Genomic DNA, 16,780 nt, shown 5'->3' with positions numbered 1-16,780 from the left:
TCCACCCACCACGCCCCAACCCGGGATGACCCGGAGGGATCACGGCTGAGGTGGGCTATTGTACAACTGGCCCCTGAGAAAGAGCCTGGAACAACCATCCAGCTGCCATGCTGATGGCCAAGCGCAGCCCTCAGACCTGTGACGTGGGCACCGAGGCCTGATTTGGAGCCACAGGCGGAAGTGTTGAGGAATCACCCCACCCAGTAGTCCTCAAGCAGCCCCTCGGGGTTCATGCTGACGCCCGGGCCCCATCGCCTTCCAGGGTTTCCCCGCGGTCTGAGCCCTGGGCACCCACAGTGGGAGCTCCCCGGCCTCACTCCCTGCAGCCCGCAGCACCTTCCAGGACCACCTCCCCAGTGAACTGCCTGCACTTGAACTCTCGCCTCAGGGCGGCTCCTGGGGGCCCTACCTGAGGCGCCAGTCTCCCTCAGCTTTCCAGTCTGAAACGTGCTTTCTAGAGACATGCTCACAGCCTCTCTTCCTCCCAAGAGCCCTAGAGGCGGCACAGCCCCGCGGGCCACCTGTGACCCCTCCAGCACAGGCCTTTGCCTGGGTCAGAGAGATGCTCTGGACTGCTTGGGGCGCCTAGGACAGTGTCATCAGCTCTGCACGCCAGGCCCCGGCCACACACACTGTTTGCTCCTCGAGCCTTGGCAATCGGTCACCGTGGGGAGACAAAGTCAGGTGGACAGAGCCCACCTGAGACGCTCAGGCCTACATCCCTGAGCTGGGGCTGTCCAGGGAAGCTCCCTGTGGGGCAGGAAGGGAGATGGCCAAGCAGGTAGAAAGCGACCCTGCTCAAGGGGATGAGAGACAAAGCAAGCTCAGGACCCTCTGGAGAAAACAGTGGCCCCGGCCCAACCTGGGTGCTGGAATCCCGGCCTCCGAGACACAGGCCTCACTCCCGGTGCCCATCTGTGCGAGGCCTCCCTGCCCGAGTGGTTCTCCAGGGCAGGAACCTCCGGGCCCGACACGCCCAGTCCCCAGGAGGTGCTTGAGGAGCACCTTCTCTCTGCGGTCCCCGAGGGCGGGCAGCGGGGCCGTGGCACGTGCACGGCATCAGCACAGGCAGGATCAGCAGACACTTTGGTCTGGGGAGGATTCACTTTCACCCTGGCTTTTGATCAGGTCTCAGCTTCTGTATTTGTTTTTAATTGCTCCCATAGCCAATTACCACAAATTTAGTGGCTCAGAACCCCCATTTTTTTTTTAGCTCACGGTTCTATAGTCTGGGTGAGCTCGGCCGTGAGACTCTAAGCTGGGTTCTCTGCTTAGAGTCTCACGGCCAAAATCAAGGTGCCGGTGGGGGTGGGGGAAGATCTCACCCGGAGGCTCTGGGGAGAATCTGCTTTCAGGTTGCTCAGGGTGTTGGCAGAAGTCAGGTCCGTGTGGCTGTAGGACTGAGGCCCCCATTTCCTTGCTGTCAGTCAGGGGTCGTCCTCAGCTTTTAGAGCCACCTACACCCCATGCACACAACCTCCTTCATCCTCAAAGCCAGCAAAGGCAGGTCAAGTCCTTGTCACTTGGAATCTCTCTCACCTCCCTCTCTGCCACATGTTTTCTGCTTCAGCCAGAGAAAGTTCTCTGCTTTTAAGGATCGGTGGTTACACCGGGCGGACCAGCATCATCCCCCCACTTTGGGGTCCCATCACATCTGCAGAGGCCTTCCGCCACGTAAGGTACATATTCACAGGTACTGGGGAATTCGGGCGTGGACAACTGCTTGGGCCACTAATCTGCCCTCACAGCATCTCGCAGAGCCATTCTCCACCCTCCCCACGCCTCCCTCTCTCCACTCCTCACACAGCCTAGACCAGGAGGGAAGATAAAGGAAGAGGAGTGGCCAGAGACCAGAGGCCAGGCCAGGGGGCCGGGGCCGTAGAATAGGACATACTAACCGGAGAAGCTGCCTACTCACGGTGAGACCTGGTCGCCACACTGACACTCTCCTTCCCCGTGGTGGACAAAAGACAGCTGTGAATTCTCTGACCTGGTCTCACGCCACTTCTCATGGACAAGTAGGGTCTAGGCCCCCTCCCCTTAAATTTGGGGTGGCTACAGACTGGTTTGACCAATGGAGTAGAGCCAGAATGATGCTCTACTGATTCCAGGGTCAGCCTGTAGGGCGAGTGGCAGTCTCCTTGCTTCCTCGTGGAGCCATAAGCCACCATGTAACAAGTCTGACCACCTGAGGCTGCCTTGCTATGGGGAAGCCCAAGTTAGTCATGTGAAGAGGCTACATGAACAGAAAGAGACCCCTGGCCACCCCCAAACATTCAAACCAATCCAGCCAATATCCCAGATATCACAAAGCAGAGGGAAGCCATTCCCACTACGCCCACCTGACTCCTGCCCCACAGAATCATGAAACATAATAAGAAAATATACTGTTCTAAGTACTTACTTTTGGAGTAGCTTGTAACACAGCAATAAACCAAAATACCACCCTCACTGAGCCAAGAGAACACAGACACTTGTCCCAACAGGGTCTTGCCCCCAGGAAACTGACACCTGAATAGCTGGACATGGAGGCTGTAGGGTGCTGGGGAAGAGCCACTTAATGGCAAAGTTCTAGAGAAAAGTTATAGGACTTTCCCCTGCTGAGTCCCTCAGAGCTGACTGGGCCCCTGCCTTCCCATGGCCTGGCTGTTTAGGATTCCTGAGTTCTGGGAGTTGCCTGGCATCCAGTTACTAATTCTCCAGAGTCAATTGCTTTTGCTTGTTTCAAAGAATCTTAACAGAAACACTTGGTAACTGTGGCCACATCAGCAAGAGAGGAAAGGAGCAGCTAATGTAATGTTAAAAGCATTGGTAGAATGCCTGGGTTCAAATCCTGGGTCTGTCACTAAGTAGCAGTGTGACCTTAGGCAAGTCACTTAACCTTTCTGTGCCTTAGTTTCCAAGACCAGATGGCTTCACTGGTGAATTCTACCAAATAGATAAAGACAAATTAACAGCAATCTTTCTCAAACTCTTCCTAAAAATTGCAGAGGAGGAAACACTTTCTTACTCATTCTGTGTGGCCAGCTTTACCCTGATACCAAAACCAGACAAACAGATCACAAGAAAAGAAAACTATGGACCAATATCCCTTATAAACACTGATGCAAAAATCCTCAACCAAATGCTAATAAACTGTATCCAGCAGCATATTAACAAGATTATACATCATGACCAAGTGGGATTTATTCCTGGAATGCATGGATGGTGCAGCATACGAAAATCAAAGATAGATATACAGATCAGTGGAACAGAATAGAGAACTCAGAAATGAGCACTCACATATACAGTCAAGTTATTTTTGACAAGAGTTCCAAGACCATTCAACAAAGGAAACAATAGTCTCTTCAATAAATGGTATCACTGGATATGCACAGGCCAAACAAAATGAAGCTGGGTCCTTACCTCACACCATATGCAAAAATTAACTCAAAATGGATCAAAGACCTGGGACTTCCCTGGTGGCGCAGTGGATAAGACTCCGCGCTCCCAATGCAGGGGGCCCAGGTTTGATCCCTGGTCAGGGAACTAGATCCCATATGCATGCTGCGACTGAGAGTTCGCATGCCACAACTAAGAAACCCGCATGCCACAACTAAGGAGCCCATGGGCTGCAACTAAGGAACCCTGGAGCTGCAACTAAGGAGTCCTAAGACTTTGCATGCCACAACTAAGGAACCTGCCTGCTGCAACTAAGGAGCCCATATCCCACAACTAAGGAGCCGGCAAGCCCTGGAACTGCAACTAAGGAGCCCGCCTGCCACTACTAAGATCTGGCACAACCAAAATAAATAAATATTTTTTTTAAAAATGGATCAAAGGGGGCTTCCCTGGTGGCACAGTGGTTGAGAGTCCACCTGCCAATGCAGGGGACACGGGTTTGTGCCCCGTTCTGGGAAGATCCCACATGCCGCGGAGCGGCTGGGCCCGTGAGCCATGGCCGCTGAGCCTGCGCGTCCTGAGCCTGTGCTCCACAACGGGAGAGGCCACAACAGTGAGAGGCCCACATACCGCAAAAAAAACAAAAATAAAAATAAAATAAAAAATGGATCAAAGACCTAAATGAGAAAGCTAAAACTATAAAAAACTCTTAGAAGAAAACACAGAGGCAAATCTTTGTAATGTTGTACTTGGCAGTGGAGTCTTAAATAATATACCAGAAACACAAACAACAAAAGGAAACAGATGAACTGGACTTTATCACAATTAAAAATTTTTGTACTTCAAAGGACAATACTGAGAAAGCAAAAAGACAACCCACAGAATGGGATAAAATAATTGCAAATCATATATCTGACAAAGGTACAGTATCCAGAATATCTAGAGAACTCACAACTCAACAATATAAAAAAGACGAACGACCAATTAAAAAAATGGGCAAAGGACTTAAGTAGATATTTCTCCAAAGAAGACACAAATGGACAAGCACATAAAAAGATATTCAATGATATTAGTCATTAGAAAAATGCAAATCAAAACTACAATGAAATACCACTTCATACCCATTGGGATGGCTATAATTTTTTTAAAAAGGAAAATAACAAGTGTTGATGTGGATTTGGAGAAGTTGGAACCCTCATACATTGCTAGTAGAAATGTAAAACAGAATAGCTCCTTTGGAAAAGTTTTGCAGTTTGTCAGTAAGTTAAACATAGATTTACCATATGTGCCAGCAATTCCATTCCTAGGTATATACCCAAATAATTGAAAGCAGGTATTCTTATACATAAACGTTCACAGCAGTTCTATTCACAATAGCTAAAAAGTAGAAACAAGTAAAAATACCCATAAACAGATAAATGGATAAACAAAATGTGGTTTATCCATACAGTCAAATATCATTCATCTACAAAAAGAAATGAAATACTGATACACACTACAACATAGATGCACCTTGAAAACATGATGCTTAGTGAAAGAAGTAGAACACAGAATGCCACATACTGTAGGAGTTCATTTTTACAAAACCTCCAGAACAAGCAAATCATAGAGAGAGAGAAAGCAGATTAGTGGTTGTCAGAGGCTGGATGGAGGGGAAATGAGGAATGCCTGCTTCATGGGTATGAGATGTCCATTTGGGATGACGGGAAAGTTCTGGAATAGTGATGACGGTTGCACAACATTGTGCATGTGCTTAATGTCTCTGAACTGTACACTTTAAAATGATTCAATGGTAATAGAAAAAGAGAGAGGGTAGAAATAGCAAGAGTATTATCTCATATAATATTATGAAGACTAAGTTAAAATGAAGAGAGATGGCCTTCACAAACTGCTGAAAACAAAACCTGGTACACAGTAGGTGCTACAGAGTTCAGAGAGAGAGAGAAAGGAGTAGCAGCACCAATGCTTGAAATTAGAGGGGAAATGTTGAAAGGGAACAGAAAGGCTCCCCAGTCTTTCCTAAAGAGAGTGGTCAACAGAGGTCTGAGAACTATGCCCTTCAGCTCTGTCCATTACCCAAAGGGAAGTCTTCTATGAGACACAAAGAATTCCCAACAGCCCCCAGGGGAGCCAGCTCAGGGAACCCTCTAGGATCTCAAGGGAGCAGGGGTCAGGCTGCACAGACATGAGGCCACCATTCAGACACTCAGCCCTCCGACACCAGAAAAAGGAAGGAGACAATATTGCTCTGCACACCTGTCTGGGAGGCCCTGACCTACCTGCAGACAGAAGGCCTTAAAGACACACCACGAGGCCCACACCTGACTCCAAGCCTCAGGAGATGGCCCACCCCATCAGTCCTCATCACAGAAGGCTTCCAGCTGTTGACCTGTGGAATCTTCCCCATATCTCCCCAGCCTCATCTCACCCTACGTTTCTTCCCTCCTGCACTGCAGCCACACAGCCTCCTCCAGTGGGTACATATGCCACTCCCTCCACCTGGAATCTTCCCTTCCTTCATCTGGTTAAATCCAATGCACTCAGATCTCAGCTGATAGAGCAAATGTTCATTCAGCCATGCGCTGTCCCTGGTAGTGTCCATCATCTGTATGTGTGACTTTCAGTGATGTCTGTCACCACGCTAAGTCCCTGAAGGCTAGGCGACCCAGGTTCCTCCCTCCCTCCCACTGCCCACGTACTCACCATCATTGATCCTCGCAGCCAAGGACCCCGCACTGAAGCCAGCAAAGACAACAGTGTGGATGGCTCCAATCCTGGCGCAAGCCAGCATTGCGGCCACAGCCAGCGGGGAGACAGGCATGTAGATGGCTACCCGGTCCCCTCGGTGGACTCCATGCCTCTTGAGCGTGTTGGCCAGGCGGCACGTGGTCTCCAGCAGTTCCCTATGGCACAAGGAAGGGAGGGCTGTCAGAGAAGGGGGAGGGCCAGAACGCATAGTCATTTGGCTGGAATAATTCTGCAAACTGCAGGCACTGGAGCCCCGGCCAGCCAGGGGGAGGGCAGCCACTCCAACACTTGATGCATGGAAGGCTCTTTTCAGAAAGCATTGTAACTTTGTAGGCTTGTCCTGACACAGATTCACGGCCACACTGCTGAGAAAAATCGCCTGTCCCTGCATCCACTGAGAGCAGAGCTTCTCAGAGACCTGGGTCATCCGGTCCCGGAGCCTGCTGACACATCCTCCCCGAGAGGCCCCTGTTCTCTGGGTCAGCACAGGCCTTGCTGGGCAGGGGACCCCGGGAAGGGGACCCCAGCTCTGCGAAGCCTCAGTGATTTGGGAAGGAAAGCGACCCGCAGCCCGGGGCAGGGCTGGGTGTTGAGGGACCAGGACACTGTGCCCCGCCTCCTGTGCCCACATGGCCCCTGCCTCCACTCCAGGGGCTTAGGCTTGGCCAGCCAGTCAGAGAGCAGCATCCCGCTGAACAAGCTGATATGCTTGGGGTTAGCACGTGACCCAACACAACCCCGAGAGGATGACAGCCTACCAGAAACCAGAGCAGGAAATGGAGGAAAGTGCAGGAGAGCAGAAGCAGGTGGACGCTGGGTTCAGCACTGCTTCCGACGTGGTCCCACTGAACCCCACTTCCCACAGGAAGGGACATTTCCCATTTTCACTGCTCTTGTTTTATTGTATTTGTTTTTTATATATATATATTTTTTATTTTTCTTCCAAAGAAAAAAATTATATTGCATTTGAAATTCATTGATGGTTTCTTTTCAATACAGCATATGAGGACACAAATTTAAGGGTCACTGTAGACTTTTAAAGCACATACAACATCTGTAACTTAGTTTCTTAAATAATTTTTAAGCAAAATCAAAACAATTTAAACAGAAATATTTTAAACACTCAAAATCATAGCTCCAATGTTGCTCATAACGTCAGTGTGAATGACTTGCTGTATTCGTTATTTAACAGAAAGCTGGCATGGAAGGGCAGAGTAAGTCCACCCCACCCACGTGGCTCTACCCTCCTGGCCAAGACCCAGGAGCGTTTGTGGTTGCCCTGTGCTCAGAGGCCCAGAAAGGGGCAGCCCAGCAAGGGCCAGCAGGAAATGAAGGGTGGGCAGTGACAGGCCTTGGGGGAGACCAGACGAGAGATCACTAGTGTAACCAAGCAGGACCTTATGGGGCCTTCCAGGGACAGACCCCGCCCCCATATCCTCTGCTTTAGCTCCTCTCTAAAGTACCTAGATAATAGTATCTGATGCACATTCCTGAGTTGTTTTACAGATGCTAAAACGCCCACCAGACGGAAGAAATTAACTACTTGTAGCCTCTGGACCTACTGGAGCCTGAGGATTGATAATGTTAACAGCCCTGTTAGTCACCATCAGCCAGAGAACTGTGGTGAGCTGATCACATACCCTGGGACTCCCCTCCCTCACCTTGCCTCTAAAAAGGCTTTCCTGAAACCCGTCGGGGAGTGGGGTGTTTTGAGCACCAGCGGCCCTGGACTCCTTGCTTGGTGTCTGCAGTAAACGCTGCACTTTCCTTCACTCCAACCCGGTGTCAGTAGATTGGCTTTACTGTGCACGGGCAAGCGGACGGACCCAAGTTTGGTTCGGGTAACACGAGTGCAGCCTGCGCTCCCCCTCGACTCCTGCCCAGGCTGGCACACTGCCTCTCTGGTAGGACCCTATCCTTTCTCCTTAAGGCTTTAGGAGGACAAAAGCACCATTCACTGACCCCATCCACCCCGCACCTGAGCTTGTGATGAAAGAAAGAGCACCCCGACAGCCCCCAACAGCAAACTCCCCGGAGCAGGGCCCAGAAACACGCCTCCTGCGCGCGGGGAGGAGGCTAGGACACTCTGTGACAGCACTCGAGAGGCAGCTACGGTCAGTCCCACAGAAGGATAACTTCAGCCCAGCGCAGGTGCCATTTTCAACAGCGCTAAGGACTTAAGGAGTCGGTGCTGGGGAGATGGAGGCTCAAGTGCGTCAGAGATCAGTGGTGACGACATCCAGTCCTTTTTCTGCAGACGGAAGGCAGCATTTTGAAGTCGAGGAAGGCACAGAGCCGCCCAGACAGAGAGGCCTGGGTTACTTTCTGTAGGAGTTGCACGGGCATGGGAGCTCACCTTTCTCAGCTGCCACAAGATCACCTGAGAAACAGCAGGCCCCTTCCACCTTGTTTAACTGTCACGAGTGTTAATGAAAAGCTTCACCCACTCAGGACTCGGCCAAACATTCAGTAGAGATTATCTTTACCATCAGACGTCTTTGTTTGAAATTACTTTCTAGAAGTACTAAAATCAACTAATTCATTTTGATGAATTTGTAAGATGTTAAAAATTCCATTCTAGGCACCATGGGGGCGAGTAGGGCACCAGACAAAAGAAATGAGAGGGGAAGTGTCCTCCTGCAATCCAGCTCCCACTAGGGAAATGAAGGCACATGAAAGTGTGATGGGCGTTTATCACCTCAGCTTCTGGTACAATTACTGAGGCAGCAGGGAGAGCTTTCTGGAAAGGTTGGCCGTGGGGAGGAGGAGAAAGGCAGCAAAGGGGAAAGGACTCCCCTTCAGGGGCAGAAGTTGCCTGGCGGTCAGAGCTGGGCAGCTGACCTATAGCCCCGGGAAGGTCTGGAGACCAAGCTGAGGTAGCCCAGGTGTTCCCTGGAGGATCGAGGGGCCTTCTCATGGGCCCTGGAACTGAGTCTGCTGGGTCCCACACCCTTGCCGCTGCATCCAGAGAAGTTTCTGGTAAAGAATCTGATCGGGGTAAATCTCTCGAGTTCACTCCCCTTCCCATCCTCTCTGCCAAGGCCATAAAACTCAAGGTCGAAGAGATCCTTGAAGCCTCCCTGAGGTTCCTGGCCACAGCGGTCCAGCCTCTGCTTAAACATCACATTGCTGGGAATCACCCCACACAGCACTAAACAGTCTTCCTAGAATCAGGCCAAGACTTGTAGCTGTTCCACTTCCAACCCTTGGTCCCAGTTCAGCCCTTTAAAGATGTCCAGAGAAAATCTGTCATTCAATGATAGCCCTTCAGATTTCTGAATACCCCCCACCACTACCTCGCAAAGCCTTTTCTCTCCCAGGTTCTCTCGCCCAGCCCTCCGTGACGCCACTCCCATTCTCTAGAAACCCCCAGGTTACCAAACGGACCCCGGCATTCCCATGGTATCTGCCCAGGTCAGAATATGGAACGCAGACCCTTGACCCCAACTCTATATTTAACCATGTAAATGAAGAATACATTTATTTTCTAATGCCTGACAAAGGTGGCCCAAATTCAACATGAGGTCACTAACCCACTGACCATCGCCACACACAGAACAGGACTCTGAACAGGGGTCCTCCATGTCACAGTCAGTAAATTAATTTTTAAAATCGGACTTTCCAGACTGTCCATTTGTCCCTATTTAATTCCATCTCAATTTCTCCTCATCTTTCCAGTTCATCCATTATATTTTTAAACTTGGATTTTTCATTTTAAGCTTTTGCTTTTCATTAGCAATCTTCTCCAGACTTAGACCACTGGAATATATGGTCAGCAAACCTAGGTCTTCAAATCACAAAAAAGTAAGTGCTATTCAAGTGATCCTGTTACGTGAGGTACTCAAAAATCATTCAAAAGCAGTTCTTGGATACTCATAACTTCTCAGACTTTCACAAACCGAAATGCTGTTTCTTATCAAACAGAGAACGCAGCCACTCAGTGATGGGTGCTCTGGGCTGACTGCAGGATGCACTGGCTTCCTCCTGGCCTGCGAGATCTTTCCAAGGGACAGTGACACGCAGCTTTCTGAGAAATGATCTCAACAAAATGAGTTAGAGTTCTATTTTCAAGTGCCAGGAGAAATATAGCATTCGTCATGCAGGTTCTGAATAAGATATCTACGTTCGTCTGTGAGTAGACTCCTCAGGGCCATGCCTTCCACGTGGACGCATGCAAATGACAGGCACAAATACACAGACTGGCCTCATATTCAGGGTGCTGAACACCAGCAAAATGCTGCCTGGCCTTGGGGGAAGGAAGGAAACCTTCTACAGCCAACTCTAAGCTTCAAGTGGGAGGAGCATTCATCCAATGCTAATCCGTAACCAACACGACATCTGCCCAGACACAGACGGAAGAAAGGCACCTCTGGCCCAGCTCAATCCAAAACAGGACACAGCTGGACAGCCCCAGGGGAAGTAAGATAAGCCGGGTGTGTTTGTGTGCGTGTGCGTGTGCGTGTGTGTGTGTGTGTGTGTGTGTGTGTGTGGTGCTGTTGTATTTAAGAAACGCATCCGGAATGCATGCCTTGCTTACTTGTTACCATTACCATTACTCTGGCTCTTGTGCTCATTAAACACTGGAAAAGAGGCTACCTCCTTCTTTGTCCACCTGCCCCACTGAGTATGAGCTTTACTTGGGCAGGGATTTGTTCTTTGCCTTCCTCCCAGCGTCCGGAACCGGGCCTAGCTCAGAGAAGGTATGCAACAGATATCTGTGGACTGGAAAGGAAGAGCAGGTAAGCAAGAAAGGACGAGAGCCCTGGCGGGTGCAGGGCGACTGGAGCCCGAGCTCTAACCATGAGCGCCGGGTCCACCCCGCAAATGCCTCCCAGCCTCCTGTACCTCCTGTACCCTGGCAGGAGACATCCTGCCCCTCAGAGAGGGCGATGGGCAGGGCCGCCCCACTGATAGGCCAGCACACAGCTCCTGTCCTCTGCGTTTCCTTCTGCCGATAAGGGAAGGAACCCGGGGAACTGTGTCGATGTGTGTGTGGAAGGCCTGTGACAGTCACTTCTTTCCTCCAAGCCTGGTGCTGAGGGGAGGGGTCAACGCCGTGGTCCAGATGCAGGACTGGACAGGACACATCTTTCTTCGGTACACTTCTCTAGACTTTGATATTCTCTTCAGCAAGCCATTTCTGGAAGATGGAGGTGGTGAGAGAAGCAAGGGCTGGCTTTCGGAAAGCGGAGCACGGCAAGAGGGTCCCCTTCTCACAGGGAGAAGCTCACCAGGCCTCGGGACCAACTCCTTCCCTCTGGCTGACTCCTCTGGCCCAGACATTACTGTAGCCACTAAATCTAATCTAACGTAATGACATGCGCTTACTCTGCTACTTACTGCCACCGAGAGAACAGAAGCCCAGGAAATTCAGCTGGGCAGGCTCATAACCCAAGTATGAAATTCCTCTCACGTCATGATTTGATCACGTGACCATGACCTTGAGCGAAGGTAAGCTGCAGTGAACTGTAAAGCAGCTGCCACATGTCGACACAAAAACGCCCAAGCTGCCGTTGCCAAGGAAGGCCCCGCATACACTCGGCGTTCACAGGAAACAAGAGCTGAACTGCCACAGCTGACGCCAGGCCAGCCAGTGGACTTGCAATCACTAAAGCTGCATGTTTTCTAAATTTATTACAAAAAATAAATGTATTCTCCTTGAGGTTTTGCTACACTCTGCAGAAAGTTCTGGACTCAGAGAATTTGCCTCTCAGGAGAATGCCTCAGTGAACGACATCTGATCAGAGATGGGGCTCCCACCCAGCTCCCCATACACCCAGGGTCTAGACTGTCTCAACCATAGAATGGCCTAATAATAGGACCACTACTAAGGTGGTCTCGAGGACTCCTGTGGTCTGAATGTCTGCAGAATCCTAACCCCCAAAGATGATAAGATGATAGTATTAGGAGATGGGGCCTCGGGGGGGGGGGGTAATTAGGGCACGAGGGTGGAGCCCCATGATGGGATTAGTGCCCTTATAAGTGAGACCCCCACAGAGCTCCCTTTTTCCTTCCACCATGTATGGACACAAAAGGAAGGCTCTGGCTGTGACCCAGGAGGAGGGCCTGACCAGCAGGTGACCGTGCTGGCACCTTGATCTTGGACTTCCAGCCTCCACAACTGTGAGAAATAAGTCTCTGTTATTTATAAGCCCCCCCACTCCGCCCAGTCAGTGGTGTTTTGTCATAGCAGCCCAAACAGACTTAAGACCAAATATGAAGTCCTAGGCACATATAAAGGGATCCTATAAACAGTAGCTATAATTATTGCAGAATGGCAGAAAAATAAAGTTGGTGAAAATCAGTGGTTCCTTAACAGCAGGAAGGAGAGTGAAAATGCCAGTTTGCTTTTGTGTAAATCTTAGGCAGCCGTGTCACTGGCTCAGGGTGAATGAGAGTCACCAGTGTATTTGAATGCGGTTCGAGAATCCCTCCCCTGAAGGCCCACCTGCTCCACGCGCCCTGCCGTGGCTGTTGATGGGAAGCCCTCGTTTGGGGTGGGAGGTGGGTCTGAGGATGCATCATCCACAGTCAGGGCTGCTGCCAGCTACAGATTCCAGGCACTTGGCAATGGCCTGGGGTTCCGGGAGCCTGGAGGGAAGGTAGGCCCACCGCCATGCCTGTGCACCCCGCCCATCCGCCACCTGCCGTGTCACCCCACCACCTCCACCAGCTGCCCCGTCTTCTCCAGCCACGCTTGCCACCCACTGTGACCACAAGGAGCCTCCTCTCCGGGCCAGCCTCGGCCACCTGCAGGCCCACGGGCTCCTGCCTCCTCAGCCTTCCCCAACCTGCTCGTGTTACTGCCCAGGGAAGCCTCCTCCTGCCCGCCCACTGCCACCACATGCACAGTTCCTTCAGTGACAGCAGGAACAGCGCTGGTCTGAACCCTAGGCACATCCGTGGAGCACTCACAACAGCCCGTGGGCTGGGGGCTACCATCACGACCCCATTTTCCAGATGAGGAAACTGAGGCACAGAGGAGTTAAGTGACTTCTCAAGGCTATTCAGCTGAAAGGGTCAAGGGTCAGGTCAGGATTCAAACCCAAGCCTGGCTCCAAGGGCAGCTCTCAAAACCCACAGCTTCAGAATAGCTGACACCCTATTTCAAAGGTTCCCAAACCTGAGGATGTTTGCCGTCTGCCAACTCCATCGTTATTTATGTAACATTTTTCCTTGGATTGAAATGAGCAAGAGAAGTGTTCAAAGCTGCTCACTGTGGTTGAATCGAGCCTTCCTCTAATCAGGACAGAGCAGAACTGGGGCGGGGTGGGCGTGCTTTTCTTCACGCTTCAGTGTTTGGCTCCACATTCAGAACCACCTGCCCCAGGGTCCAGCTCCCCCTCAGCCTAAGTCTTTCTCTCCCACTCTTGACGCAGCCCTGGTGGAACAGAAGTGACGGGTCAGACTTGAGAAAAGGTCTGCCCTCTTCCCTGATTCACGCCTGATCTCCCTTGGACCTCGGCACTGGCCTTCAGCCCGAGTCTTGTCTCCGGAAAAGAAGTTCTTTCCTTTCCAGACTCAGAGCCCTGCTCACATCGAGGCAGGCAGTGCCAACACACGAAGAACCCCAGAGGCTCCCGCAGGCTGGTAGCCCTGAGCTACCAAGGACAACCAGCAGGGAGAATGGGGCTGTCGGCCCAGATGGAGCAAAGGAATCCACCCTCCCAGTGGCCCAGAAACCTCGCTCCAGCTTCCCAGAGGAAGTTTAACTGGATCTGTTGATGGAAAATTGCCAGGCCTCTCCCCCATCCAGATCCCCTCTGTTCCCAGGTTCGGATGAGGTCCAAGACAGACACAGGGGGTCAGGAGACAGAATGAAGGGCCAGGCAGGCCCCCTAACCTGGCCCATTGCCCCTCCTCTCGTACCCAAAGTGACCCCTCCTGCCTCCAGGGCCCCGAGGTCCCCAGAGCCCCTCCAGCACGTGCACTTTCTGCTCCTCACGGCCCCGCCGTCACAGCAGGACTCCACAGTCTTTAGGCCCACCTTGTTCCGCAGCCATCCCTTGTCCCTCCTAGATGCCACCTGGAGCCCTCAGGCACTGACCTCTCCTCCCCAGCTGGAATCGCGGTTAACATGCGACTCCTTGTCTTGGAGGTCCTGGAACACATAGCCCTGGTCAGTGAAGGGGTGCGATGTCTGCACACAGACCTACAGGCCTGTCACCAAGTTAGCGCCACAGGGCAGCCCGCCATTTACACCTTCACCGCCTCCAAGATGCCACAGCACATCTCGCAGATCAGACATTGCTGGGTCCAAACCCTGTTTCTGGCATTTCCAGCAGGGTGAGCCTGAGAGCCCCCTCAGCTCGCTGGGCATCAGGTCCCTCACTTTACAACCCAGGGTGACCGGGAATCCAAACGAAGATCGTAAGTGCCAGGGGCCCACACAGCGGGGGCTGCCCCAGCCTTAGGGTCAGGGCCAGGGTTAGGGCCTGGGGACCTGGAGGACAGCCAGCCCCTGGCTGGTTACAGGGAACCCTCCTGCAAGCGGGTCTTGGGCAGCAGACAGAGGGTCCAGCACGGGGGGCTACATGTCAGCCGAGCGTCAGGGCGGCCCTGCAGGGTCTCAGGGCTGCCTGCCGGGCTGCTCCTTCCAGGGGCCTCGATTTGCCACCTCAGCCGGAAGAGGAAGAGGCCAAGGAGCAGGCGGGGAGGGTGGGGGAGGGGCCTGGAGTGACAAGCACCCGAGCAGGCCTCTGTGCTGCCCCGGAGGGGGCCCAGCACAGCCACAGCAAGGCTGTCGGCCCCCCTCCCACCACCAGGTCTGCAGCTGCCGGAAGCCGAACCACACAGCTGGAACAGAAGCACCTCCTTAAAGACTGGTCCCCAAGGGGCCAGCGCCCCTTCCCTCCGCAGGCTGCTGCCCCTCCACCTCCCGCAATGCAGCCCCCTCCAGCATCCCCTGCACAGCAGAGGGGAGTTCACAAAAAGCAGGCATCCAGCTCCAAGGGAGACGTCTGTTATGTGTGGTCCTCCAACTAAACGTCCGCCAGAGGGTTCCCAGAAAGGGCCCCATCAAGGAGGTTCGACTCTCTGTGGAGGTCATTCCTGCTGCAGTCCCAAGACAGGGCCATTGTAAAATGTGAAATTCCAAGAGCCTCAGCTTGCCCAAAAGAATGGGAAAGAAAACTAAGTGTTACGTATAGAAAGATTCAAAGCACTTGCCAGCTTCAAAATCTGGAGCCAAGTCTTAAAGGAAAGTTAAATGCTGGTTTAAAACCAGCTCCATCCACGTAACCCAGAGCTCCTACCGGATTCTGGGAGCCAGCACGGGGATTCCTGACCAAGTTTTGCAATCAGAGTTACTCAGAGGTCAGCAGGGGACACTGCACACAAGCCTGGCAGCCACTAGCTTCCGGTGCCTCCACCGAGGAGAGCCCACCGACAAACCCACTCACCCTGCCTGCCAGGGGCCCCTGTCCTGGAGCCTCATGGTCACCGGCCCTGGCTCACCCCAAAGCACCCCACCCTCAGCCTCACTATGTCCATTAATGATCTTCCCCTTCAGTTGCCCTAATATTTTAATAAAGGAGTTTGCTCACTGCAAACTCTAGTTAATCTGGGGGTGAGAAGCACCAGGTGCAAGGGTCGGGGGGCTGCCTTTTAGCGGGCTCCAAACTGTTCTCCTGAGGTGAGGACCTCTCCCTGCAAACCCCACCCGGCCCTCCCGGCCGCAGCAGCCGCAGGGCCACCCGTGCCCTTCCCCTCGTCAAATCTGAAATCCTCTACTGACCTCCCTTCACCTGCCCCGACCTACAGCCAAATCAGACCCACATCCTCCCAGACCCAGGTCTGGGCTTTCATTCCCCTGTGCTGCTCAACACCCAGCACCCAGTGGAGGAGAAAACAGGGTCAGAGAGCTGGAGATTTGCTCCAGGTCACACACAGCTGGGGACAAAGCAGGCGGGAACACAGGCCTCCACCCACCCCGCCACCTCACCCCACAGTGCGCTGGCCGGCCCTGCCCTCAGCCTCCATGCTCGGGCCTCCCCTCCTCGGGCTCCCAAAACCCAACCCCCCAGCACTTCCTCAAAGTCTTCTCCAACGGCGTTACAACAACTTCCTGCTTCCTCCCACCAGAGCCCACAGGGCCCTTCCGTGACCTTAACAAGTGGCCACGTAAAGACACCCGGGGCCCGGGGCACAAGCCAGCTTCTCAGGAGGTGCCTCCAGGCTTCAGAGCTCGCGGCACCCTCTACCCAGGGGTGCTGGTGTGGCTGCCCCAGACAGAGGGCCGCCCCAGGGGCTGGGCCCCATTCTGTATTCTCAGTGGGCCCCCCACGCTAGGCACCAGTAACGCCCAGTGCCTGGTCGGCTGGCCCAGGCAGGAGGCGTCCTCCGCGCTGGCCAAGGGGCTCTAAGGCAGGCAGCGGGGAGGGGGCCTTCCGTCCGCTCTGTGCCTCTGGGCAGGGGCTCCCCACTGTGCACGCCCCACCATAAGAAGGCCCAGCTGGAACAACTACAGAAATCATCGCCTCTAGGGCTGGACCCACAGTGGAAACTCCACTCGGCTCACGTGTGGGCACATGGGGGGTACCAGGCCTGCTCTCCCCGCTGCAGCCCAGACGCCCAGCTCAGCTGCACAGCCTGGCCATGACCACAGCAGTGCTGCCCTCACGGCAACCCGCGTTCACAGAGGAGGGCCAGG

At 52.9% G+C, this 16,780-nt stretch overlaps 1 protein-coding gene across 1 annotated transcript in view; it reads right to left on the bottom strand.

Annotated features, from left to right (window-relative positions):
- Window positions 1–16,780, bottom strand: part of ACSS1 (acyl-CoA synthetase short chain family member 1) — a 42,760-nt gene that overhangs the window by 14,297 nt on the left and 11,683 nt on the right. The window contains exon 3 of the mRNA XM_079945400.1: window positions 6,085–6,284. Coding sequence (XP_079801526.1) covers window positions 6,085–6,284 — 200 coding nt within the window. The remainder of the gene's footprint in view (window positions 1–6,084; window positions 6,285–16,780) is intronic.

Source organism: Stenella coeruleoalba, assembly GCF_951394435.1.
Source record: "Stenella coeruleoalba genome assembly, chromosome: 15".
NCBI classification, from domain to species: domain Eukaryota; kingdom Metazoa; phylum Chordata; class Mammalia; order Artiodactyla; family Delphinidae; genus Stenella; species Stenella coeruleoalba.
Note: the sequence above shows the minus strand (reverse complement) of the source record. Positions and strands in the feature narration are given on the sequence as shown.